At 35.2% G+C, this 25640-nt stretch overlaps 1 protein-coding gene across 2 annotated transcripts in view; it reads left to right on the top strand.

Annotated features, from left to right (window-relative positions):
• Positions 1 to 23670, top strand: part of PPP1CB (protein phosphatase 1 catalytic subunit beta) — a 42601-nt gene extending 18931 nt beyond the window's left edge. For both annotated transcript variants that reach the window (XM_042982255.1, XM_042982256.1), the window contains 7 exons: positions 3979 to 4110; positions 5982 to 6212; positions 8313 to 8417; positions 10289 to 10360; positions 15809 to 15960; positions 18904 to 19038; positions 21812 to 23670. In XM_042982255.1, coding sequence (XP_042838189.1) covers positions 3979 to 4110; positions 5982 to 6212; positions 8313 to 8417; positions 10289 to 10360; positions 15809 to 15960; positions 18904 to 19038; positions 21812 to 21916 — 932 coding nt within the window. In that variant the 3' untranslated portion in view covers positions 21917 to 23670. The remainder of the gene's footprint in view (positions 1 to 3978; positions 4111 to 5981; positions 6213 to 8312; positions 8418 to 10288; positions 10361 to 15808; positions 15961 to 18903; positions 19039 to 21811) is intronic.
• The last annotated feature ends 1970 nt before the right edge of the window (positions 23671 to 25640 follow it).

Genomic DNA, 25640 nt, shown 5'->3' with positions numbered 1-25640 from the left:
TGAATGAGATAGGCTAAAATAGTAAAGCGTCTAGAAGGAAACATAAAGAAATATGTTTAGAGGAGATAAACATTGCTGAACACAGTAACATGGATAGATTTCACAGAAGAATGAGCAAAAGAGTATACTGTATATTTCTATTTATCCAGAATTCAATAACGAGTCAGATTAATCATACTGAAAGAAATAAAAATAGTAACCTTCGGCATTATTATTGAATGGTTGAGGGTATAAGGGAGCCTTCAGGGTTGCTGGAAGTATTCTGTATCTTGATGTGAATGTGATTACTTAGGTGTATACATAGTTAAAATTTGGGGCACCTGGGTGGCTCAGTCGGTTAAGCCTCACACTTCGGCTCAGGTGATGATCTCACAGCTGGTGAGTTCAAGCCCTGCATCCGGTCTCTGTGCTGACACCTCAGAGCCTAGAGTCTGCTTTGGATTCTGTGACTCCCTCTCTCTGCCCCTCCCCCCCACCTCAATAAGAAATAAACATTAAAATTTTTAAATTTATTGAGTAAATGCCCATAATGTTAGTGTACTTTACTGTATATATGTGTGATACCTCAAAATATTTTCTAAACAGCAACAGCATGGTAGATATTTCCTATAATGGCGTATTTACCTGGTTTACAATTATTGGCTGCTAGATTTTTTTCTGGGAAACTTTTGACTAAGAATTTTTTGTGGTAGTAGAGGGGGGAGTGTGTTGAGTTAGAAGACTGGTTCTAAATTCTTCTCTGCTGCTTTTTACTCATTCTAGTTTTATAAACCTGGGCTCCCTGATTTTCAAGTTTTTAAATTTTTCTGTTGTTGTATAGTGTGGATAATAGCTTCCCTTTCTAATTCTTGGGACATCAAAAGGATTAAATGAGATGATTGATGTGAAATTGCTTTGCACCTAATGAATTATAAATTGTGCAGATTTTTAGTATCTTCATAATCTAGCTAGGTGCTTGTATCTAAGCTCATATACCCAAATTCTGGAACCCCTCATGGATATTGTGGCAGTGAACTAGTTCCTCTTTGTTAATAGGTTGCCTTGATTTACTCCCTGTTTTCAGATGACTGAGAAATTTGAAATGCTCTTGGATATTTGGGTGTACATACTGGCAGGAGTACATGAGGGAGCAGGACTTTTGAATTGACAAGACAGCTGGAATTGCCCTGAGCCATCTATCATCTTTTTCCAAATATTTGGATAACTTATTCCTAAGATTTGGTCATTTGTCAAATGCTTAACCTTTAGAAGAACGTTTAGTTTCTCTAACTGCATTTCATCAACTCTTAGAAGTGACTTGATTATGCAATGCTCCATTGTTTTATATGCCACTAAGAGGCAAAAAGCAACTGCCAATTAAAATTGTAAGAAATTATTGATTGCAAAGTATTTCTGAACTTAAAAATTAATTGGGGAAAACCATGCACCTTAAAAATCAACGAAATTTCATGTGTGTTTTTGTTTTGGTAAATTTTTAGTTTTATGGATTAGCATGACTTCTAAATTGAAGCGTTTCTAGCTCTGTAAAAATATTAGTCAAAGTACACCGTAGTGTAACCTAAATTACTTGGGAGGTCGAAATTAAACACATAATTTACAGGGAAAATAAAACAAATATGAGATAAAATATTCACCACTGTAATTTAGACGCTTTAAATTGACAGGTCAGAGTGACACACACTAGTTTTAATGATTGTCATCAAGTTACAACCAAGTGTTGGTAACTTAAAGTGTTTTATTACTACAGAATCATAACAAAAATGGTAGGAACTTTTCTAAGAGCCAACTTTTGTTTGTGTTGTCCATTGCTGTTATCTTTAAATAATTATTTTTAGGTGAGTATTTGTCATCTGAAAGCAACAAGAGATCTTTAATCCTTCAAGAAAAATAACTTTTTCTCTTCAAGAAAGTAGACAGGTACTTGATGCACTGATGGTAAAACTGTATTTTGCAAATATCATTTCCCATACAGTTAAGACTTAATGCCAAGATTAAGAATTTTACAGAGAATTGCATCTAAGCTAGTATTGTAGATACTTACTGGAAAGTACAAGTAAGATGCCCTTTTTGGTCTTAGAAAAATCCACATATCCATGGGAAGTAGGTAATTGATGATTATGAGCTAGTACTAATGTAGAAGCTATGATAAAGTTCCTATAATAAAAGCAGTTCTGATGATGTTTTGAATTTCAGGGGTGATCTTATTAACAGTCATATTTACTAAAGCACATTTCAACAGAGTCTGTCTTTTCTGTTACTTAGATATTACTATATTAATGTTACGTATACATGGATTGACTTTTGCATGTGGGGGCCTTTTTTTTTTTTTTAACCTCTGAACCTGACAAAAGAAACATAGTCTTTAACAAGAAATGTGTGGACTTAATTGTAAATGGGAAATAGTAGGGATATGTAGAGATACAGTCTGCTTTCTTTTTTTAAATACCTTCTCAGCCTTTGCTCTGTTGATGGGAATGCAAACTGGTGCAGCCACTCTGGAAAACAGTGTGGAGATTCCTCAAAAAATTAAAAATAGAACTTCCCTACAACCCAGCAATAACACTAGTAGCAATTTATCCAAAGGCCAGAGGAGTGCTGATTCATAAGGGCACTTGTACCCCAATTTTTATAGCCGCTCTTTCAACAGTAGACAAATCATGGAAAGAGCCCAAATGTACATCAACTGATGAATGGATAAAGAAGATGTGGTTTGTATATACAGAATGAATACTTGGCCAAAAAAAAAGGAATGAAATCCTGCCATTTGCAACAACGTGGATGGAATTGGAGGGTATTCTGCTAAGTGAAATAAGTCAGTTAGAGAAAGACACATACGATGTTTTCACTCATAGGTGGAATTTGAGAAACTTAATAGAAGACCATAGGGGAAGGGAGGGGGAAAATTAGTTTTAAGCAGAGAGGGAGGCAAACCCATAAGAGACTCTTAAATACAGAGAACAAACTGAGGGTTGATAAGGGAGGGGGCAGGAGAGAGGAGAAAATGGGTGACAGGCATTGAGGAGGGCACTTGTTGGGATGAGCACTGGGTGCTGTATGTAAGTGATGAATCACAGGAATCTACCCCCCGAAACCAAGAGTATACTATATACGCTGTATGTTAGCTAACTTGACAATAAATAAAATTTTTAAAAAAATAAAAAATAAATGTTTTTTCAGTTAAGATTAAATGGGAGCAAGCAGTATATTTAGAGAGAAAGAGCCAATGGAGAAGGTAATGAGAGGAAATGATTTCAAGTTCAGTTCAATAGGGCAAATAAGAACTGCTCATGTACCATTTCTCCCTACTCTGTTCCAGAAGTTACTTATTAGTTGATAGATTTTATTGTTCATTCATAGGAAAAATGCTTTCCTCCATCTAAATAGCTTTTAGAGTTTTTCATATAGTGCCCTTGTGTGACATAATAACGCATTAAAATTTAATAGCTATCTGGAACCTTTTAAATTTTGTTTTGATTAGAAGTTGGAGGGTGGGGATTGTTAAAATTCTTAAGACTGTTCATAATTTTCCAAGGATGTGTGTGAAACTAAATCACCTACTGACAGCCACTTTTTGTTTCATTTCCCTTTCTTCATAGCCACTGGTTCTTAATGATGCTATTTTGGCCTTTTCCTAAATGCAAGACTTTACTGACAGAGTAGGCTATCCTCAAAGGTGCTGTTCCTAAAATCGTTTAGGTCTCTTGGGCTGCAAGGTTGGCCACTGGAAAGCACAAGGGACTGCATTTCTGTGGCAGCAGCCTTGAGGAACATCATTAGAAACCAGCAACAATAAAGATAGAAAGGCAAAGATCACTAGAATAACCTTACTGTTAGCCATAGAACACTACAGGGTATCTGGTAGTTTGCTGTCTGTGTGACTTTCTGGACCTTCAAAATATGGGCATGACTTTTTTTTTTTTTAAGGATTATTTATAGAGACATTTTTAAAAACTGACCATTTTATTCATTGTCTAACAGTACGAGGATGTCGTCCAGGAAAGATTGTGCAGATGACTGAAGCAGAAGTTCGAGGCTTATGTATTAAGTCTCGGGAGATCTTTCTCAGCCAGCCTATTCTTTTGGAATTGGAAGCACCGCTGAAAATTTGTGGTATGTAATCGGGTAAAGTTGGAAACAGTCTATTTTGAATACCAGTTTTCCTCCCCTAATTAAATTGAAGGTGATCTAGAGAAAACATTTAAAAATTTTTATATAAGAGAGATGGATAGGTTTGATAACATAAAATATAAAAATTAAAACTTTCATAAAATAGTAAGTTACAGACAATATTTTTAATATACATCAGATAACAAGATTGCTATTCACAGTTTTTAGTTCTTAGAAACAAGACAGACAATACAATAGAAAGATCTTTTTTTTAAGGCAGATTTTAGAAGAAATTCAAAGGGTCAATAAATGTAAGATCCTCAGCCTCACTAGTAATCAGTGAAATGCAATTTAAAAATATCCTAAACTCTAGACATGTCGGAAAAAAAGTCAAAAACTGATAATCCACTGTTGTCAAGGATGTAGAGAAATGGGCATTTTGGTGTACCAGTTACAAACAAACTAAAGTTTGGGTGGCAATATGGCAATATCCATGGTAGCTTCTGGCCAAAAACAAAAATTTACAACCTTAGGTTGAGTGATCACATTGTTTTAGCCAGAAAAATTGTACAAAAAGCGTTTTTTATAGTTCATGTAACAGTGGGAAGTGGTATAATTATCATTGGCTTTTGGCTTGATAACTGGTAGTGGCTGTTTGTGTGTATGACATAGCTTTACATGGACTTTGATGATGGACTTAATCATCATCTTTTGCTCAGTCAAGGACTATTTTTATATGTAAAAATTTTCACTGTCCTGCATGTTTCTTAGTGGTCCACATTCATACCTTGTAATCTGCAGATGCTTAGTGTGTTCTTTACTTTTTCTCCTCTTTCTTGTGTTTATTAAGTCATGTGCTTGGTGCTTCTTGGTACAGTATCTAGCAAGTAAAAGATATTAGCTAAGTAAATGTTTGTTGAATAAATTAATTTGCTTAGAATAGCACCTTTAAGTAAGAGGTAATATGATATTTTGTGGAGTAGAGCCTGGCTGGCTCAGTTGGTAGAGCATGCAACTCTTAATCTCAGCGTTGTGAGTTCGAGTCCCAAGTTGGGTGTAGAGAGGACTTAAAAATAAAATCTGAAAAAGAAGAATTTTGTGGAAATGATCAGTCTCTTCTATGAATTTAAATGAAGCAAATGTAGTTACTTGTAACATTTTAAAATGATTCCAATTCTCTGCAAGATACTCTTTAAAATGCTTTGATACAGAAATAATTGGAGGGTAATAGAAATTAGTTATACTAAATATTTCTAAATTCTGGCTGTCTCACTCTTGGGTATAACAAAGTAATGTTAAACTACCAGATAATAAGAGCAACTGTAGTAGTTATCTGTTATATAACAGATTACTCCAAAACTTTATGGCTTAAAACAGCATGAATTTATCACCGCACTGTTTCTATGAGTCAGGAATCCAGGCACAGCTTAGCTGGATCCTCTGGTTTTGGGTCTCTCACAAGGTTGTGATCTAGGTGTGATCTGGGACTACATTCATCTCAAGGCTCAATGATGAAAGGATTCGGTTCCTTAAGGGCCGATGGACTGAGAGCTCAGTTCCTAATAAGTGTTTGGCCAGAGGCCTCCTTCAGTTCTTTGCCATGTGTGCTTCTCCATAAGGCAGCTGGCTTCAGCATCAAGAATGAGAGATGGCAAGAGAGTACAAGCAGATTGGAACTCGTGATCTTTTGTAACCTAATTTCAGAAGTGACAGCCCATCCCACTTTTTCTGTCTCCTGTTTGTTAGAAGCGAGTCACCAGCTCCAGCCCACATTCAAGGGGAGAGGATTACATACGGGTGTAAACATTGGGAATCATTTGAAGCTGCTTCCCACAGTAACCAAATGCTCTAAAATTGTCTTTTTCTATTTTCAGGAGATATTCATGGACAGTATACAGATTTACTGCGATTATTTGAATATGGAGGTTTCCCACCAGAAGCCAACTATCTTTTCTTAGGAGATTATGTGGATAGAGGAAAGCAGTCTTTGGAAACCATTTGTTTGCTATTGGCTTATAAAATAAAATATCCAGAGAACTTCTTTCTCTTAAGAGGAAACCATGAGTGTGCTAGCATCAATCGCATTTATGGATTCTATGATGAATGTAAGTAAAAATAAAAATTTATCTTTTATTAATGGGAAAATTCCCTAATATTCCCTAATATAATTTTCCAGTTCAAAAGATTTCTTTTGATTCATTTTTTTTTAATATAATTTATCAGGCATAGGACCAAGAATAATCTTTCATGGAAGAAAAACCTGAAACCAGGAAACATATTACCAATTAAACTAGTTCTTTGGGATCTCTTAAGATCGTGGTATTTCAGGTTGACTGCACCTTACTCAGCTGAAAGGGCCTCTTGTAATTAATCAGTTCATTTGGCAAAATATCCACGTGAAACAGAGGTCACTATAGATAATAGCCTCTTTTTCTAGTATCTATTAAGATTTTAGCTCTCAGCATTCTTGGGATAAGATGGAAATTTTCATTGGCCCTGTGTCACAAGAAATATTCACAAGTTGTAGGGCGCCTGGGTGGCTCAGTTGGTTAAGCTGCCAACTCAGTGTCTGCTCAGGTCATGATCTCACCTTTCGGGAATTTGATCCCCACATCCATGCTGTTAGTGCAGAACCCGCTTGGGATTCTGTCCCTCCCCGGCACACGTGCAGTGCTCTCTTTCTCCCTCTCTCTCTTCCTCAAAATAAATAAACTTTGAGATAAAGAAGGAAAAATATTGAGAAGTTCTATGGAATTTTTTCAAAGTTTAAGTTTATTATTGGAATTTTAATTTGTGCCTATAAAACGAGAGATGAGGATAGCAACTACTCAGGTATATTTTACTGTACTCTTTTTCTTCGGTAAGAAATCACTGATTTCCTGTTTTGTAGTAATGTTTCCAAGTGTAATTACTAAATTACTACATTTGAATTGGTCTTTTGCTTTTGTTAGAGTATGGAAAAGAACACATGTTTGGTTAATTACAATTTAGAACCAAATACAACGATTTTCAAATTGAATTTATTGTTTTTTGGTGGTGAATTCTCCATTGGAATCTATTTTTGTTTTTTTCCTTCCTTAAATATGGTAGACTCTTATTCAAACTCCTATCTTCTTGGTTTGTATAATTTGACAAGAGGAAGTGTGTATACCAGGCACTACTCTACACACTAGGAATGCAGCAGCGCACAAGACAGATCATCTCTAGTCTCGTGGAGCTGCGTTCTACTAGGAATGATTCTACATCTGATTTTACGTGGCATTTTTACTTCTAAGGTGTAATGTATGGTTTCAACTGTTCAAATCAGACCAGTAGACAGGAAGCAGATTGTAGTGCATCTAACTATAACCACTTTTCTAAAGCTATATGAGGAATAGAGGTGTGTTTTTAAAGAATAAAATATGGGCTTGAGTATCCTCAAGGTTTATAGAAATGACATCAGTTGAGCTAATGTACATGAGAGCAGCTTGTAAAAACTGTTTTGAGTTATACTTTTTCACAGAGAGGCAGGTTATGGCATAAAAGCATAGGAAATTAGTGCTGTGTCTTTCATCGCTCCCCAGCGTTAGTTGTTGCAACTTCTTGCCAAATTCAGGAAGATCAAGTAACTCTAAAAAGGTGAACATACACTTGAGATTTCTCTTGTAGCTCTTTATGCTAGACTATAGGAAAATTATAGCCTTTGTGTCTCTATTTATACTTTATGTAGTGCCAAGTTGTAATTCACTCAAAAGTGAATACCATGGAAGCATTTGGAAATTGTCCTTTCTTGGCAGTAAATTTATGCTGTGTTACTCAATGCATTAGAGTTAAAATGGACAATCTCCAGAGATACCCCTTTCACTTTTGCTTACTTATTTGGCTAGGTATTCAACTAATGTACACATTGAATGGAACAGATAAACTAGTAGTCTGTTAGACTATTTCAAAGTGACTATATTATAGTGATCTTAAGAGACAAAAGGATTTGATATGTGTGTTCTGTAAAATACCTAGCACAATCTTTCAAGTTTTTTTAACTTTATGGAAGGTGTTGAATGTTCATTAAATTTATTACCTTTTTAAAAATATACAAGAAGCACTCATTACAGAAAAAACAAAGTGCGGTATAAAGAATAAAGTTGAAATTATAATCCTGTGGCTATGAGATAACAAATGAAAACAGTTTTAGATTTATTTCTTCTATTTGCTTGTTCTTTTTATAGGCAAACGAAGGTTTAATATTAAATTGTGGAAGACCTTCACCGATTGTTTTAACTGTCTGCCTATAGCTGCCATTGTGGATGAGAAGATCTTCTGTTGTCATGGAGGTAGACTAGTAAATTTGCTTTATGGGTTTTTCTCACTGTCATTCCATTGTTTGGAAAAGACCTACAGTAACTAGGATGCACACTGTGGAAAAATATAGCTGTGCTTGTGTAAAAGGTCAAATTATTAAAACTGTTCTGAACATGGCTAAAATCTCTTTTAATAACTAGAAATTTATGAAGCTTTATACAAAATGAATGTTTAGTTGAGTACTTATCTTTAAAGAATTTCACATGTGAGGAGGATAACCAGAGTTTTATTTGAAATAACGTATTCCCTTTGCTTCAGTTTTGATAGAAAGATACCACTACTGTCAGTCAAAATGAGAAGATCATGATTACTGCCAATATTAAATACCTTTCATTAGAATCCAGATGAAATTGGGTTTATTAGTCCCACATATCAAGAGTTCTAGGCTGTATGTAATATGTCCATTTTCATCCTAAAGATAATTTTTGATAGAATAAGTTATTCTGTATAACTTTTAAAGTAAGCAGGAATAGGTGCCATGAAAATATATAGATTGTATATTATCTGGCTGTCTTAAGAAATTAAAAACCTATTGATAAAATACATGTTTCCAAAAAGTTAAGATAAAGTATATTTCAAAACAGATACTGACTAATGAAAAGGATTTAATTATGTCAAAGCACTTGTAGAAGCAATAGTTTTTATGCAGTCTGGAAAGGGAGAGAATTGTTGGACACATGTTTATGGAAGCCTGAGTTAGAAGGATGGAGTAGACTTTGAAGAGGTGTAAAGAATTTGAGATGGTCTTTTTTATTTGTCTAGTTAAAGGAATGTGTGAGCACTAGCCTAACTAGAATGTCAAGCACATAGGGAATAATGAGTATCAGATTATAGAGATTTGAATACTGAGCAAAGTAGTTTGTTGAATGGTTTAATAACCATATTGGGTTTTTGTACATGGAAATAATATAGTAAAAATACTGTAAGAAAATTAGTGTTTTATATAGTTATATAAATATTATTTATAATTATTATTTATTAATATGCAGGAAGAATTAAAGTGAAAAATGCTGAAAAGATAGATGTACTTGTCTAGGCCTGAGGTAAAAAGCGATTTATTCTTGGAGCACCTGGGTGGCTCAGTCAGTTAAGCATCCTGATTCTTGATTTCGGCTCAGGTAATGATCTCATGGTCTGTGAGTTTGAGCCCTGCATCAGGCTCCATGACGACAGTGTGAAGCTTGCTTGGGATTCTCTCTCTCTGTCCCTCCCCAACATGTGGGAACACATGGGCTCCCTCTCTCTCTCTCTCAAAATAAATAAACATTAAAAACATGATTTATTCTCTGGTAGAACATGTTACTATATTAATTGAAGCATTTTATAGTAGATCCTAAACATTTAGGAAATTGTAGTTCTTGCACATTAGTATACTTAAAAGTAGAAATTAAGAAGTTATGTGTTGGTACTTGGATTATCCATAAAAGAGAAATAATAGTTTATGTACTGAAGATTGTGAAGTGTTTTCATGTGCTTTTTCTTATCCTTGTGATCAACAATTACACTTTACGAAGATAATGAGCATGTTGCAGAGAGATGTAGGAAGGTCTTACAGGACAGTGAGGCACTTAAACTTGGAAGTAAACATCTTTAAGATTAGGTGGTGAGAAGTGACAAAAGTGGTCGGAAGGATTGGAATTGGGTATATTCCTGGAGAAAGGCAGAGAATGGTTGGAAAGAAAGAAGAATGGTAAGATTTCTAACTCTGTATATTGAAGATAACATTAGAAGGAACACATTACATATTTTTAATTTCAGATAGTGACTCTACTTTGATTAAATGTTGCTTTATTTAAGTGAAAATTGTTTAGATGTCATTACTCTGACCATCTTTTATTTATAGGACTGTCACCAGACCTGCAGTCTATGGAGCAGATTCGGAGAATTATGAGACCCACTGATGTCCCTGATACAGGTTGAGTATATAGAGAAGTTTAATTGTTTTATGTAAAATATTGACATATTTGAACTTAACTATATATTTAGTTGAAGATTGGTTTATGTAATAAATAATAGAGCTTTTTCAATAGTAAGCTAACTACAGATTACTTGCAGTAATATATTTTATTTCCCACTACTTACTTCCCAAGGTGCAATACTTTTAAGTTTCATATTTAACTGTAGTATGGTTCTTTCAAACTTATTTATCACAGAAGATCTTGTTAACTGATTCCCTTTATCTTCCTGTCATTCTAAATTCCTTCATTCATATCAACATTGATTATGTCCTTCAAGGACTTGTTAAAAAGTAGTCAAACAGAGGTGTCTAGCTGGCTCAGTTGTTAGGGCATGCGACTCTTGATGTTAGAGTCATGAGTTCAAGTCCAATGTTAGGAGTGGAGCCTAGTTAAAAAATAAATAAATAAATTGGCCGCGGGGGGCATGCCTGAATAGCTCACTCGTTGAGTGTCTGACTTCTGCTTAGGTCATGATCTCACGGTTCGTGAGTTCAAGCTCCACATCGTGCACCCTGCTGTCAGTGCAGAGCCCATTTCAGATCCTCTGTCTCCCTCTCTCTCTGCTCCTCCCCCAGTCTTGTTCCCTCTCTCAAGAATGAATAAACATTTATTTTTGTTAAAAAAATAAAGTTTTTTTAAGGATTTTTAAAAAATTAATCAAAAGTTTTAAAAAAATTTTTAATGTTTATTTATTTTTTGAAAGAAACAACACAAGCTGGGGAGGGGCAGAGAGAGAGGGAGACACAGAATCCAATGTAGGCTCCAGGTTCAGGGCTGTCAGCACAGAGCTTGACGTGGAGCTCGAAGTCACAGACTGTGAAATAATGATCTGAGCCAAAGTCAGAAGCTTAAACTGACTGAGCCACCCAGGTGCCCCAAAAGTTTTTTAATTTTTTTTTTTTTTTTAAACGTTTATTTATTTTTGAGACAGAGAGAGACAGAGTGTGAACAGGGGAGGGGCAGAGAGAGAGGGAGACACAGAATCTGAAACAGGCTCCAGGCTCTGGGCTGTCAGCACAGAGTCTGACACGGGGCTGGAACTCACAGACCGTGAGATCATGACCTGAGCCGAAGTCGGACGCTTAACCGACTGAGCCACCCAAGCGCCCCAAAAGTTTTTTAAGTAAAATAGTTTTTCTTGGGGTGCCTAGCTGGCTCAGTCCATGGAGTATGTGACGCTTGATCTTGGGTTGTGAGTTTGAACCCCACTTTGGGCGTAGAGATTGCTTAAATAAAATCTTTAAAAAATAATAATTTTTCTTAGCTGAGGATACAGTTGCCTTTTAAAAATTACCATTTAGTTTTCTGGTATTTTTTTGCATCTTCTATATTTCACATTTGTAGAGCTCAGAAAGCTGTAGAGATACATGGTGAGTTTGTGAAAAATTTGTGAAAGAATAATGAAAGTTAACTGTTCAGATGTTCAGAATAACTCTTAGGTAAGTGAAGCAAGTCAAAACAAAAGCAAATTAAGTTCCACTTGAGGATACATTGCTCTGTTGATTAACAAATGAGCCTCGTGTAATTTTATAAATAAATTCTGGACACAGTGGCCTAACTTTTCTGTTGGCTTTTAGTGGTAATTATTCATAGTTGAGTGCCAGTGTATGTACTAAGATGTGTACTAATCATGGCATTTATATTCTTAAAATGCTATGATGGGGCACCTGGGTGCCTCACTCGGTTAAGTGTCCGACTTCAGCTCGGGTCATGATCTTGCAGTTTGTGACTTTGAGCTCCATGTCGGGCTCTGTGCTGACAGCTCAGAGCCTGGAACCTGCCTCAGATTCTGTGTCTCCCCCTGTCTCTGCCACTCTCCCCACTCACACCCTGTCTCTCTCCCTCCCTCTCTCTCAAAAATAAATAAACATTAAAAAAATTTTTTTAACAAAAAAATAAAATGCTGTGATAACCTGTGAATTGAATGCAGTAAAATTCTCCTTTTCTGTTCACCGTTTGCTTAAAACATCAATACCTTTGTTGGTGGCATTTTCTGACACAGTGTTTATGGTTTTTCCACATCACAACCCATTCTCCAACACTTACGTGTCTAACATTTAATTACACTAATTCCTGAAGTTAGCCATGACTCCACAGGTTAAGGGCTTCATTTCACAAGACTGCCCCCACACTACTGCCCAGCCACAATTCTGGGATTCCCACAACCACTTCCTCAGATGCTTTACTTGTATTTATCAGTTTATCATAAAGGGATACAACTCAGGAACTAGGAGATATCGGTTGGGGAACAACTTCCACACCCTTTGTCATCAGTGTGTTCAACAACTGTAAGCTTCCCAAGTCCAGTTGTTCAAGAGTTTTTATAGAGCTCAGTTTCCAGCCCACCTCTCCAGAGAGAGGGGACAGCTGAAAGTTCCAGTCGTCTAATCATATGTTTAGTCTTGCTGTTGACTTGCCTCATTGTGAAGTGCTTTAGGGGATCTGGATCACTTCATTAGCATACACTCAGGTGTGATGGAAAGGGGCTCCTTATGAATAATAAAAGATACTCCTGTCTGGTCGTCTGGGTGGCTCTGTTGGTTAAGCATCCGACTTTGGCTCAGGTCACGATCTCATGGCTTGTGAGTTCAAGTCCTGCTTCAGGCTGTTCGCTGACAACTCAGAGCCTGCTTCACATTCTGTCTCCCTCTCTCTGCCTCTTCTCCACGCATGCATGCCTGTGGTCTCTCTCTCTCTCAAAAATAACTAAACATTAAAAAATAAAAAGATACCTCTGTCACTCAGGAAATTCCAAAGGTTTTAGGAGCTGTATGCCAGGAATAGGAACAAAAACTAAATGTAGTTTTATGATATCACACTGTCTTACCATTAAAAGCATTAACATAAGCAAAACTGTCCTTTCTCTCGGTTTCTACCAGACTTTTTTTTTTTTTAATGAATTTATGTTACTGGATTCGTTGTCCCATCATTTGTGTAATCAGACCCACCCTTTGTATGTTGTATTCATCAGTTCTCAACAACTTGAATAGGATTGCCTAGAGTGCCATAGGGGTCTAGAAAATCTTGGTATATTAAGTATGTCATGTAAATAAAAAAAGATGTTTTAGCTTACTGATGAGAGGATTGTTTATTGGTAATTTTTTTCTTCTCAAATTTTTATTTAAATTCCAGTTACAGTACAGTATTGGTTTCAGAATTAGAATTCAGTGATTCATCACTTACATACAGCATCCAGTGCTCATCACAGCAAGTGCCCTCCTTAATACCCATCACCCATCTAGCCCATCACCTATCCACTTGTCTCTGAATTCCACATATGAGTGGAATCATATGGTATTTGTCTTTCTCTGACTTACTTCACTTAGCATGTATACTCAAACTCAATCCATGTCATTGCAAATGGCAAGGTTCTGGGTTTTTCTGTGGTTGAGTAATATTCGTGTGTGTGTGTGTGTGTGTGTGTGTGTGTGTGTGTGTGTATACACACCACATCTTTATCCATTCATCAATTGATGGATATTTGGGCTCTTTCCATACTTTGGCTATTATTGATAATGCTGCTTTAAACACTGGGATGCATGTATCCTTTCGAATCTGTATTTTTGTGTCCTTTGGGTAAATCGTAGTGCAACTGCTGGACCTTAGGGTAGTTCTATTTCTGACTTTCTGAGGAACCTTCATACTGTTTTCCAGAGTGGCTCCACCAGTTTGCATTCCCACCAGCAGTGCAAAAGAGATCCTCTTTCTCCACATCTTCGCCAACACCTGTTGTTTCCAGTATTGTTAATGTTAGCCATTCTGACAGGTGTGAGGTGGTATCTCATTGTGGTTTTAATTTGTATTTCCCTGATGATAAGTGATGTTGAACATCTTTTCATGTGTCAGCCATCTGTATGTCTTTGGAAAAATGTCGATTCATGTCTTCTGCCCATTTCTTAACTGGATTGTTGTTTTGGTGTTTGATAAGTTCTTTATAGGTTTTGGATACTGGCCCTTTATCTGATATGTCATTTTCATGTATCTTCTCCCATTCTGAAGGTTGCCTTTTAGTTTCGTTGATTGTTTATTTGCTGTGCTTTTTATGTTGATGAAGTCCAGTGGTTCATTTTTGCTTTTGTTTCCTTTGCCTCTGGTGACGTGTTTAGTAAGAAGTTGCTGCAGCTGAGGTCAGAGAGGTTGCTTGCCTGTGTTCTCTAGGATTTTGGTGGTTTCCTGTCTCACATTTAGGTCTTTCATCCATTTTGAATTTATTTTTGTGTATGGTAAAAGAAAGTGGTCCAGTTTCATTCTTCTGCATACTGTTTTCCAGTTTTCCGAACACTGTTTGTTGAAGAGACTGTCTTTTTCCATATTGGTAATTTTGTAAAGGGGAGTTGTTTATTCATCAAGTAGAGTTGGACTAGATGGTTACTAAGTACATTTCCTACTCTTAAGATCCAAAGAGTCTATAAAAAGGTAGGCATTTTTTGGTTTTTATCCTGCTCTACTTGTTCATTGTACTTGAATCTTAACCATTTCCTACTTCTAGATAATTCTTACCCCTTTCAGGAGATCTCTACTGTTCTAATCTCTTCCTTTTGTTTTGACTATTCCTTCTCAGTACTTTTTGCTCATTCCCCTTTCTCCTTTCTCTGCCTGTGTATTAAATGTTTGCTTCCTCAGAGTTCATTTACTGGTCTTCTCACTTGACATTCCCAAGGTGGTTTGAGTCCCTCCTAAGATTTATACTACTATGAGTATGATGAAGATACTCAAATATTTTTAGCTCTGACTTCTTATGCCTGACACTGAAGCCAAGGATCCGTTCTCATTTTGTTCATCCATATTTCATTTAAATCCTCCAGGCTTTTATAGAAAATGTTTTCTTCCCTCAAATTGATCATTAGATCAGATACAATTCCAGTGAAATCTCAGTTGGGTTCATAGAATTATACTAACTGATTCAGAAATATATATGTGAAAGTAACCAAGTTAATTCTGGAGAAAAGCATTAAGTGGGGATACTACCCCTACCAAATATAAAGATTTTTTTAAAAGCTTTAGTGTGTTACTGGCTTAGGGATAAATAAAATGGATTAATTTAATAGATTGGCCCCCAGAAATAGTGTAAGTAGCCTCTCTATTCAGGAAATGCTGCTGGGTCAATTGCTTGTTCATATGGAGTAACTAGGTATAGAAGGAACAGCCTTTTCCATATATTGTGTGCTTAGAGTGTGCCATGCACATATTTCTTGTATGTGGGAAGAGTTGGGAAGTGCTGCTTTCAGCCAGGCAAAATTATATGGGTGGGCTAGCAAAGAGTGGCTAAATTCAATAGTCTGGGGTACTAGGAAGCAAGTGATTGTTACTCTTTATTAGAGGGTAAGAGGGCATGAGAAGAAACGTGATACAGATATACTTTATAAACTTTATTTTTTTCATTGTTGTGTTTTTATTCTTTAAAGGTTTGCTCTGTGATTTGCTGTGGTCTGACCCAGATAAGGATGTGCAAGGCTGGGGAGAAAATGATCGTGGTGTTTCCTTCACTTTTGGAGCTGATGTAGTCAGTAAATTTCTGAATCGTCATGATTTAGATTTGATTTGTCGAGCTCATCAGGTATGAAATCTAAAACTTTTGAACATTTTAATATTTATTTACACAGATCTGCTTTTTTTGTTTTTGAGGAAACGAAGATCTAAAACTAATTATGTAAGGAAAGTAGTAGGAGAGATGAAGCCTATATACCTTGATCTCACAATTAACAATCTAATGATTTGTTAACCCTTTCTCATCCTCTAGGAGGGTGTTTCAAACTAATTTATATTTTGCAGTATACTACAATGCTGGCAGAATTTTTGGCACTTGTCTGAAGCTTTCTAGAAATACTTGATCCCATTTTAATATGTTTATATGTATTTTAGATAACAATCAAATGACCATAGTATTAAAGGATACTTTTGAGACACTTGGAAAAATTCAGTTATAGACTGGGTGTTAGATATGAAGGAGTCATTGTTCATTGTTTAAATCTTAGGATAATAACGGTACTATGTAAGAAGGATGTCCATTTTTTAGAAATACATACCCAAGTATATAGAAGCAAGATGACAGGTCTAGGATTGGCTTGAAAATACATCAGCATTGGGGCGCCTAGCTGGCTTGGTCAAAGGAGCGTGCACCTCTATCTTGGTTGTGAGTTCAAGCCCCACGTTGGGTGTAGAGATTACTAAAAAAAAAGTAAAATACATTAGAAAAAAGGGAGAGTAAATGAAACAAATGTAGCAGAATCCTGGTAATTATTGAATCAGGATAGTGAGAATGAGAGTTTATTGAACTCTATCTCCTTTTGTGTGTCTTTGAGCTTTCATTATAAAAATACATACTTATTTTTAAAATAAAGTTTATTTAGGTTTACTTTTTTTTTTTTTTTTTTAATGTCCACCACCACTACTATATTCTGTACTCTTCAAGGAGGGGATTGTGATTTGTTGACTTTTAAATATCCATTGCTTTGTTGTTGTTGTTGTTGTTTTAATGTTTGTTTATTTTGAGAGTGAGTGCACACGCATGCAGGGGAGGCACAGGTGGGGTGGGGGGGGAAGAGAGAGAGAGAGAGAGAGAGAGAGAGAGAGAGAGAGAGAGAGAGAGAGAGAGAATGAATATCCCAAGCACAGAGCCTGACACAGGGCTCAAACTCACGAACCATGACATCATGACCTGAGCCAAAGTCTAGAGTGAGACCCTTAATTGACTAAGCCACCCAAGAGCCCCAAATATCCATTGCCTTGTAAACTTACATACTGCAGCGTGCACTTAGTGTTTGAATAAATGAATTAATTAGCAAAAGCTTATTTTAATGATTTGATATGTCAAGTCCTCATGCTCTTTAAAATATGACTGGTAAATACATTCAGTGAAAGACATTTTTATAAATCTTTTCTGTTTACTTCTGAAAGTACTAAAAGTATTTGAAGTTTCTAAGTGTAATACTTTTAAAGATTCCTTGTTTTTTCTTTGTCTGTTAAAAGGAAGTTTGTTAAGTAGATGCTGTGCCACAGTACTTCCCTTTTTGGGAGAGCTTTGCTCCCTATGACACTTGACTACTTTTCTTTGTGATCCTATGGATAAACAAAGAAGATTGGTTTCTCTTTTTCTGCATATGTTGTATATCACAGGTCTTCTTCCTACCAGAATTTCCTAACTCAGTTGAAATGAAGTCAAGTCCCCAAATCCTTTGCTTTTGCAAAGGTTTGGTAAATACTGTGTTTATGATTTAGCTAATTAATAGAAGTTTTCTACTAGATAACAGTGCAGAGTTGCTAAGTTTACTAATAAGATACCCACTAATAATCAAGATACCCACTAATAATCAATTTTTTTAGCAATATATTTCCCTTCATAGATCTTTTCAAAAATAGATGATGGGGGCACCTGGGTGGCTCAGTCGGTTAAGCACCCATCTTCAGCCCAGGTCATGATCTCTCTCTCTCTCTCTCTCTCTTTCTCTCTCTCTCTCTCTCTCTCTCTCTCTCTCTCTTTCTCTCTCTCTCTCTCTCTCTTTCTTTCTCTCTCTCTCTTTCTCTCTCTCTTTCTCTCAATAAATGAATAAAACTTTTAAATGATTTTTTAAAGAAGTCAGATTATTGAACTACCTTGGTTTGGACAGTCTTTTTCCAGACACTTCCAGAATCCTGTTCTGCTTATTTTCAAACCTATCTCTAAAATTAAGAGACTTCTGATGGGAAACAGCACAAACTACACATATGTCCTTTTACAATAAACCTGTTTAGTAAATGTATGAATGAACAAGTGAATAAGACTAGGAATTAAAAGGATACACTGAGTTCCAAACACTGTGGCCAAGCTGGAATAGATAAGGTGACCAAGATCTTAACAGAAAAGGTTAATATCTAAATTCTACCATGAGGGAATTACAATAGGAACATGTACCTGATACTATAGTAGGAATTCTTGTAAAATGTAAATTGTTTTGGAGGTACTTCTTATGAGCAAGTATTGTAGGATAATTGTGTTTAATCAAAGGATGCCTAAAAGACTTCAAAAATTATTCTTGCCTACTGTAAATAAATATAAAATATTTATGTGTTATTGACTTTACTTCTCAGAATTGTAGAGCTGAGAAATATAAATTGTTTAAATCGTTCAAATTGACAACAGATTCTAGAAATCATGTTAAATCATTAAAGAATTAAGGATTCTGAAGTTGTGATATAATGTCATCAACAAAGAAGTACTAGGTATGTAAGGTTCCTGTAGACACTATACCTATCAGCATACGGAGAGCCTTAGAAATGGTATGATTTTTAAACATTTTATTTATCATAAGTGTACGATTTCATTTAAGCTAAATCCTTGCCATTATAGAAAAGGCATACTAAATATTTTAATATTCTAAGACAAGTTGAGAAATAAAAATCAAGCTTCCAAAACAAAACAGTGTTTAATTTTAGGTCTTTGTCACATTAATCTCAGTAATATAGACAGTTGAGAATCAGCTATAAATAAATGTGTTTTTTCTTTTGACCTTTCCTTTCACAGGTGGTGGAAGATGGATATGAATTTTTTGCTAAACGACAATTGGTAACCCTATTTTCAGCCCCAAATTACTGTGGCGAGTTTGATAATGCTGGTGGAATGATGAGTGTGGATGAAACTTTGATGTGTTCATTTCAGGTATAGTATAAATACATATAAATCAGTTTTATTCAGAAGTGATTATCACTCATAGACTTGTTAGAGACTTCTGTTTTCATTCGCAAATGCTCCGGACTTTTTGGTGTATATCAGGTATTAGAGTTTTAGAGAGCCTAAGTTATGTCAGTCATTCTTGATGCAATGTTTAAGTTGTTAAATTCCTGTATGACTTCTTGAATAGGGGCTTAACCTGCTAAAAGAATGTGAATTCAGTTAATAACTTAGGTTTTGTTTCCTTTTGCTAGAAATAGACCAACTCTGGCTTCATAGTGTGCTACTTATAAGTCATTCTTGTTCACAGACTAAAACAACTTCAGTGCTTTATTTTTGCAAAGGGTATTTTATGTGCCTCTCCTGCATATACTGTATGTCTCTTTCTTTAAATGTGGACAGGCTTTTCTATCCCTCTTTCCCTTTATTTTATTACTATTTCTGTCAGCTAGTACACCTGAATATAAACACGTGACTTCTCATTTATAATTTAAGGATAGGAACTAGACCTTATCTTTCAGCATTTGCCATAGTGGAATTGGATTTCTTCTTCAGTGAGACACTGTGATGCTCTGAATAGTTCTAAGAAATGCTTCTTAAATCATTTCTACACACTTGTATGTAAATACTGAAATTTCTATCTGTAATGTAGGTTAAAGCTCTGTTTACATCCACCAGAATAAATACAATTAAAAAATCAGATAATAACAAGAATTAATGAGGATGCAGAAAAGTTGGAAACTTCATATAGTGATGGTGGGAATGGAAAATGATGCAGCTGCTTTTGGAAACAGTGTGGCATCTCCCTAAAAAGTGAAACATAGAGTTTCTTTGTGGCCCAGCAATTCCACTCAGGTATACCGAAAAGAACTGAAGGCAGGTACTCAAATACAGGTATATGCATATTCATAGGAGCATTCTTTATAATTGCCAAAAAATGGAAACAACCCAGATGTCCATCAAGTAAAGAACGAAAACAAAATGTGGACTATCCATAAAATGGCATATTGTTTGACAATTAAAAATAATGAAGTACTGATACATGCTACAGCATAAATGAACCTCAAAAACATGATTTCAGTGAAAGGAGCCAGTCACAGAAGACCACATATTGGATGATTTCATTTATGTGAAATAGCCAGAAAAGACAGATAAATAGAGAAGAATTAGTTTTTCCTCAGAATTGAAGGAAGTTAGAGTAGTGGAGAATGATTGCTTATGGGAGCAAGATTTCTTTTTGGACTGACAGAAACTCTAAAATTAGATTACAGCAATGGTTGTACAACTGTAAATGCTTTTAAATCATCGACATGTACATTTTAACTGATATGATACATAAAATATGTAAATAATTTTTTTAAGATCTACACATAAAAATTAAAGCATTTGTGACTATCCTCTAAATAGTGGCAGAATTATTATTATTATTTTATTGTTTCAAGTTTTTATTTAAATTCTAGTTAGTTAACATATAATGTATTCTTAGTTTCAGGAGTAGAATTTAGTGACCCATCACTTACATATAACACCCAGTGCTTGTACAAGTGTCCTCCTTAATACCCATCACCCATTTGTTTTTTTGCTCCTAATATTTTATAATGTAATAAAATATTAGCATTTAATACTAATAACCAAATGTCAATAGCTTTAAAATATGAAAACCACAAGCAGTTAGAAGATATAATGGAAAATACAATTCTGTTTACAACTGATACTAGATGAGCAAATATACTATGGAATAAACATTGTGACTGATCCATCACCCGTTTAACTCATCCCCCTGCCCACCTCCTCTCCGGCAACCCTCAGTTTGTTCTCTATAGTTAAGAGTCTGTTTTATGGTTTGCCTCCTTTTTTTTTTCTTTCCCCTGTGTTCATCTGTTTTGTTTCTTAAATTCCACACAAGTGAAATCACGTGGTATTTGTCTTTGACGTATTTCGCTTAGCATAATACACTATAGCTCCATCCACATCATTGCAAGTGGCAGGATTTCATTCTTTGGATTGGCTGAGTCATATTCCATTGTATGTTCCATTCATCAGTCAGTGGACATTTGGGCTCTTTGCATAAATTGGCTATTATTGATAACACTGCTATAAACATTAGGGTGCACGTGTACTCCATTTGTTCCTTTGGGTAAATACCTACTAGTGCAATTGCTGGATCATAGGGTAGTTCTATTTTTACCTTTGTGAGGAACCTTCGTACTGTTTTCCAGAGTGACTGCACCAGTTTGCATTCCCATCCACAGTGTAAGAGGGATCCCCTTTCTCCACATCTTCGCCAACACCTGTTGTTTCCTGTGTTGTTAAATTTAGCCATTCTGACAGGTGTGAGGTGGTATCTCATCATAGTTTTGATTTGTATTTCCCCAATGAGTGACATTGAGTATATTTTCTTGTGTCTGTTAGTCAGCCTTGGTCTTTTGACTCATAAACTAAATGTTCTTTCCTCACCACAGAGATATATTAATTTAAAAAATTTTTTTTACTTAAATCTAAGGATTGGGTAGTTGATAGGATTTGTGTGTTTAAGGTTTTGAATTACCAGTGGCTTGACAGATGATAAGAATATTCAAATATTTAGTCATCTGCACACTTTAAATGTGAGAGCTGTCCATGGAACTTTCCTGTTTTCCGTACTTTTATTGAACCTTTAAAATTTATGTCATTTTTTGAAAAGCCCACTATTATAACAATAATTTTTTTAAACCTATTGCACTTGAAAGAGTAACACTGTTAATAAATTATTTATTTTAAGATATTGAAACCATCTGAAAAGAAAGCTAAGTACCAGTATGGTGGACTGAATTCAGGACGTCCTGTCACTCCACCTCGAACAGCTAATCCACCGAAGAAAAGGTGAAGAAAGGAACTCTATAAAGAAACCATCAGATTTGTTAAGGACATACTTCATAATATATAAGTGTGCACTGTAAAACCATCCAGCCATTTGACACCCTTTATGATGTCACACCTTTAACTTAAGGAGACGGGTAAAGGATCTTAAATTTTTTTCTAATAGAAAGATGTGCTACACTGTATTGTAATAAGTATACTCTGTTATAATATTCAGCAAAGTTAAATTCAAATTCAAAATTACCCATTAAAGTTACATCTTCACGTATCACAGTTTTTAAAGTTGAAAAGCATCCCAGTTAAACTAGATGTGATAGTTAAACCAGATGAAAGCATGATGATCCATCTGTGTAATGTGGTTTTAGTGTTGCTTGGTCGTTTAATTATTTTGGGCTTGTTTTGTTTGTTTTGTTTTGTTTTTGCTAGAATAATGGCAAATATTAATTTTTTTTTCCCTGAACATTTTTACAAGTGAAATGTGGGAAGAGCTTTAAAGACATTCACCAACTATTATTTTCCCTTGCTTATTTACTTATGTACCTGTTTAATCTTACTAAGAAAACTTATGCCTCATTACAGTAAAAAGGAATTTTAAAGATTGATATTTTTCAAAAAAAATAGACCAACTATCCAATCCAGTGATTGAATCAAACAGTTTGACTGGGCAAACTTCACAGCTGATAGTGAATATTTTGCTTTATACAGAAATTGCCACTGATTTGGATTTGTGCACTCTAATTTTTAACTTATTGATGCTCTATTGTGCAGTAGCATTTCATTTAACTTTAAGATAAGGCTCATATAGTATTACCCAACTAGTTGGTAATGTGATTATGTGGTACCTTGGTTTTAGGTTTTAATTCGCACGAAACACCTTTTGGCATGCTTAACTTTCTGGTAACACCCTCACCTGCATTGGTTTTGTTTTTTTTTTTTTTTTTGGGTTTTTTGTTGTTGCTGTTGTTGTTGTTGTTGTTGTTGTTGTTGCTATTTGTTTTTAGATCCACAGAACATGAGAATCCTTTTTTGACAAGCCTTGGAAAGCTGACACTATCTCTTTTTTCCTCCCTCTGTACGAAGGATGTATTTAAATGAATGCTGGTCAGTGGGACATTTTGTCAACGATGGTTATTGGGTGCTTAACTGTCTAATATTGCCATGTGAATGTTGTATACGATTGTAAGGCTTATGTCACTAAAGATTTTTATTCTGATTTTTCATGATCAAAGTTCATCCAATATTGTATAGACATGCTTTGTAGTGAGCTATAGTAGCAATAATTTCTGTACATGATCAAGGGTTTATTGCAGCATTTCTTTTCCTGTTCTCTTTTTTTAAAGGGTTAGTATTAACAAGGAGTAGAAAAGTCAACATAAGGATTTTAGAAGGAGAACTTACAGGACACAGATTTGAGATACTTTGGATGCGACCCTTTTGGATGTGATTCTAAAAGCTTTTATTGAGTATTGTCAAATTTGTAAGCTTCATAGGGATGGACATCATATTTATAATGCCCTTCTTCTATATGTGCTACCATTGATGTGAAATTCTTGACCTTAATATTGTCTTTGAAAATGTTAAATTGAGAATTCTGTTAACTCTTACATTTTATGAATTGGCGTATTGTATTTCTGCAAGAGATTTGATTTTCAGCACAGTGCAAAGTTCTTTCAAATGCATATGTCTTTTTTTCTAATTCCATTTTGTTTTAAAGCACATTTTAAATGTAGTTTTCTCATTTAGTAAAAGTTGTCTAATTGATATGAAGCCTGACTGGTCATTTTATTCCTTTTTTTTTTTTTTTTTTTCCTTTACAATGAGACATTTAAACACACATTCTATTCAAACAGATTTCAATATCTTTCGCATATACTGAGTTGATTTCTGAAAGTGTTCTTGTATTGCATGTGTTCTATTAGGTTAGATCACATAGGCTTTTATGTAATGTGATTTAAATATCCTAATTGAAATGTAAGGTGAGCAGTTTCTAATAGAATTTTAAAGTAATCATAGTGAAGGAAGTCTAGAAAAATAAACCTTTGGCAGGAGACAAGGCAGTCTTTTATTAATCTCTGTATTAGTCAAAACACATAAATTTGAATTTGACTTACTATGTTTTTAAAATAATAATTCATCCTGGTCAGTATTGAATATGAAAAAATAGTAAATTAAGGAAAGTAATATTGGTCACTGAATGAAAGGATGGAAATTTATCATGTTTTAAAAATTACTCGAGCAGTAGGATGCCTGGCTGGCTCAGTCAGAGGAGCATATGACTCTTGATCTCAGGGTCATGCATTCAAGCCCCACATTGAGTATAGAGATTACTCAAAAAAATAAATTCAGATTATTTGAGGAGTCTTAAAACCACATTACAAGTTTCTGTCATATAATGTGTTACAAAGATTACTTACTTGGTAACAGTGCCACTTCAAATAAATAAAACTTCATTTCTTAGGAGAAAAATACCCGGATTCTAGTGTCACTGATTTATAGCATCCTTCCTCTCTGATTTTTAATGATTTCCATATTCAAATTTATCTTTAATCCAAATGTCATGACATTTAAAATCAAACATGCTAATGTGATGGATCACATGGATTAGGTTAAATTTTTGCTAGTTCTTGAATGGAAAGAATCATTTGCAATGTACTACCCCTTGTGTTTGAAGTTTTAACAAATTCGTTGTTTTAATTTTGTTTGTGGACAAATTTTAATCATGATCATCCAGACTGGTTTGTACAAAGTGTTGAGTCAAAATGCCAGCAAGAAGAATTTTAAAGCTTAAAAGGTGGTTGGTAATTGGAAGTGTTAACAGTGTTCAGAGGATATATATGTCATTCAAAAAGAAAACTCATATGAGGGAAAGCCAGGAACATCTTGAGATGTGTCCCTAAGGAATATAAAAAGTGTATTCTATTGAGCCAAGGAACTGAAGTAACATCTTCGTTTATAAGTGCAGTTCTATTCCTTTGTCTCCTTGGCAACCATAACTCTTGAACCAAAAGAACCAATTATTTTCTGTCACATCTTTACGCTGAAAATGTGTTCAGAGAAGGAAATGGTCAAGTTTACTCTGCTCCTGGTGCATTAACCTCATTAACCTCATTTCCTTATGAATCCAGCCCTGAATCAGAGCTGTGCCTGAGAAGACCCTACCTACCTGACTAGACCAGTGGCATCCACTTAGAAATACTGTATTTCTTTGCTGGTAGTTTTCAGTGTTCCATAATTTCCTTAAACAGCTAAAAAGCAGTTAAAAAATATTTTAAAGTGACAGCATACCTTGCAAAATGAACAGTAGTTAAATAAGACATAAACTGATTCCATGCAAGTATACATGTAGAGTTTAATCTATAGTCTCTTTAAAATTTACTTCAACAAAAGTGAAGTTTAGATATAGTGTAACAGTTTTGATCTGTTGAGATTGGATTTTACCTGTCTATTTGAATTCCAGAATTTTTTTTTTTTAATGTTTATTTTTGAGAGGGGGAGAGAGACAGAGCGTTGAGTCGGGGAGGGACAGAGCCAGAGAGACACAGAATCCAAAGCAGGCTCCAGGCTCTGAGCTGTCAGCACAGAGCCCAATGTGGGGCTTGAACCCACGAACCGTGAGATCATGACTTGAGCTGAAACCAGATGCTCAACCGACTGAGCCACCCAGGGGCCCCGAATTCCAGAATTTCTAAATAAATTCCCTAATTAGGAAATTATAGAAGTCAAAACCTACT

Source organism: Panthera tigris, chromosome A3 (genome assembly GCF_018350195.1).
Source record: "Panthera tigris isolate Pti1 chromosome A3, P.tigris_Pti1_mat1.1, whole genome shotgun sequence".
Taxonomy (NCBI): Eukaryota; Metazoa; Chordata; class Mammalia; order Carnivora; family Felidae; genus Panthera; species Panthera tigris.
This window is presented reverse-complemented; position numbering and strand designations above follow the sequence as displayed.